This window comes from Caenorhabditis briggsae, assembly GCF_000004555.2.
Source record: "Caenorhabditis briggsae complete genome, chrIII, whole genome shotgun sequence".
NCBI classification, from domain to species: domain Eukaryota; kingdom Metazoa; phylum Nematoda; class Chromadorea; order Rhabditida; family Rhabditidae; genus Caenorhabditis; species Caenorhabditis briggsae.
The window spans coordinates 10,790,072-10,791,562 of record NC_013490.2 but is presented as its reverse complement, the minus strand read 5'-3'; the positions used below and the strand labels follow the sequence as shown (position 1 = coordinate 10,791,562).

General features: G+C 42.7%; 1 protein-coding gene across 1 annotated transcript in view; it reads right to left on the bottom strand.

The window, feature by feature from the left end:
- CBG03541 overlaps positions 1-1,491 on the bottom strand; it is a gene marked incomplete at both ends in the record, with an annotated part of 9,292 nt that overhangs the window by 538 nt on the left and 7,263 nt on the right. The window contains one exon of the mRNA XM_002646981.1: positions 647-1,251. Within this exon, the coding sequence (XP_002647027.1) occupies positions 647-1,251 (605 nt within the window). The remainder of the gene's footprint in view (positions 1-646; positions 1,252-1,491) is intronic.

The window sequence follows — 1,491 nt, the reverse complement described above, 5'->3', positions numbered from 1 at the left end:
AAACCACTGTCGGCCACTTGAAAAAACGGCTATCAGGCTCCGTGGCTTATGTTTCTCACTGCGCGGGAATTCGAATCCTCGTCCCTCCTAGCAACTTTTTTTTGATTTTTTTTCGCTTTTAACGGCATTTTTCGGGAATTTCGGATTTTTTTCGAATTTTTTCGCTATATATTGGGAAAATAGACAACTTTTTGAACATTATAATGCAATAAAAATTTTTGGTCGGAGTCCTCCTTTAAAAGAATTTTAAGGAATTCCTCGAAAAGTGTCGAAAACATTTTCGAGGAGTTTTTCGAAATGACTTCATTTTGACATGGTGACCTAACTTTTGCAAGTTGGGTTTTCTAGGCCATCACCTATTTTTGGCCTAGAAATGGCCTAACATGACCCTAGTGTGTTCCTAGGCCATTTTGACATGGTGGCCTAACTTTTGCATGTTGGGTTTTCTAGGCCACCATGGCCTAGAAAACATCAGATGAACATCAGGGCATTTCTTCACGGTGGCCTAAAAAACTCGAAAGTTAGGCCACCATGTCAAAATGGGTCATGTTAGGCCGTTTCTAACAAAAAAGGTGGTGGCCTGGAAAACTCTAAAAAATGCTTTTCGAGGAATTTTTTTCGAAAAGACACACTGCGTAAGACCTACCTCCTTCGCATAACGTCTCCACATAGAGCATTAGAATCGTCTGATAGTCATGTGGATTCCCCAATTGCTCAGCACAATGGAGTAACTGTTCCAATTGGGATTCCTTGATAGCCTTCACAACTTGTGGTTGAACTCCAGGCGCCGTCGTCTGCTTCCTCATTCGTTTCAAAAGACGAACCAATGGCCCCGCAGTCGTCCCATCGTTTCTTTCCAATTGAGCATCTGATATCGCAGAGGTTAGCCGTCCCAAAACATTCGTAGTAATCGCTTGAATCCAGCACGACAGGGATACATTATAAGTGAAAATGGATCCATTTGAGAATACTATCAATGGAACTCCCGATTCCGATACGTCCACACTGATCAGCGAATTATCGGCGGTGGCTTCAACGCAGTCGAAAAGTGGCTGTCGAGCGACGATCGCTTTTCCCGATTTCAAATTCCACGTGTTCAGATGAGCAGACTCTGTCAATGCAAACGCGGCATTCTCCTTAACACCAATGATAACTGGGAGGGCGTCGAGGCGAAGGCAGAACATGTGAGAGCCACAAATCGTTCGATAGGCGCGGATAGACTTGTCACCACAGCCAAGCAATACATGATGTCTGGAAAATGGCAATTTTTTTTACATTATAGTACTTTGGGTGGGAGGGGGGCCTAAGTCTTTAAACCGCGACACTTCGAAACCAGTCGTTTCGGAACCAGTCACTTCGAAACCGTGGTAATACAGGCGGATGGATAAATTTCAGACTACAAAAAAATTTCTAGAGTTTTCAAATATGCTTTTTCTGATTGAACACATTCTGAAAATCCAAAAATTCAAGAATTTTCTTCTTTTGAGGACA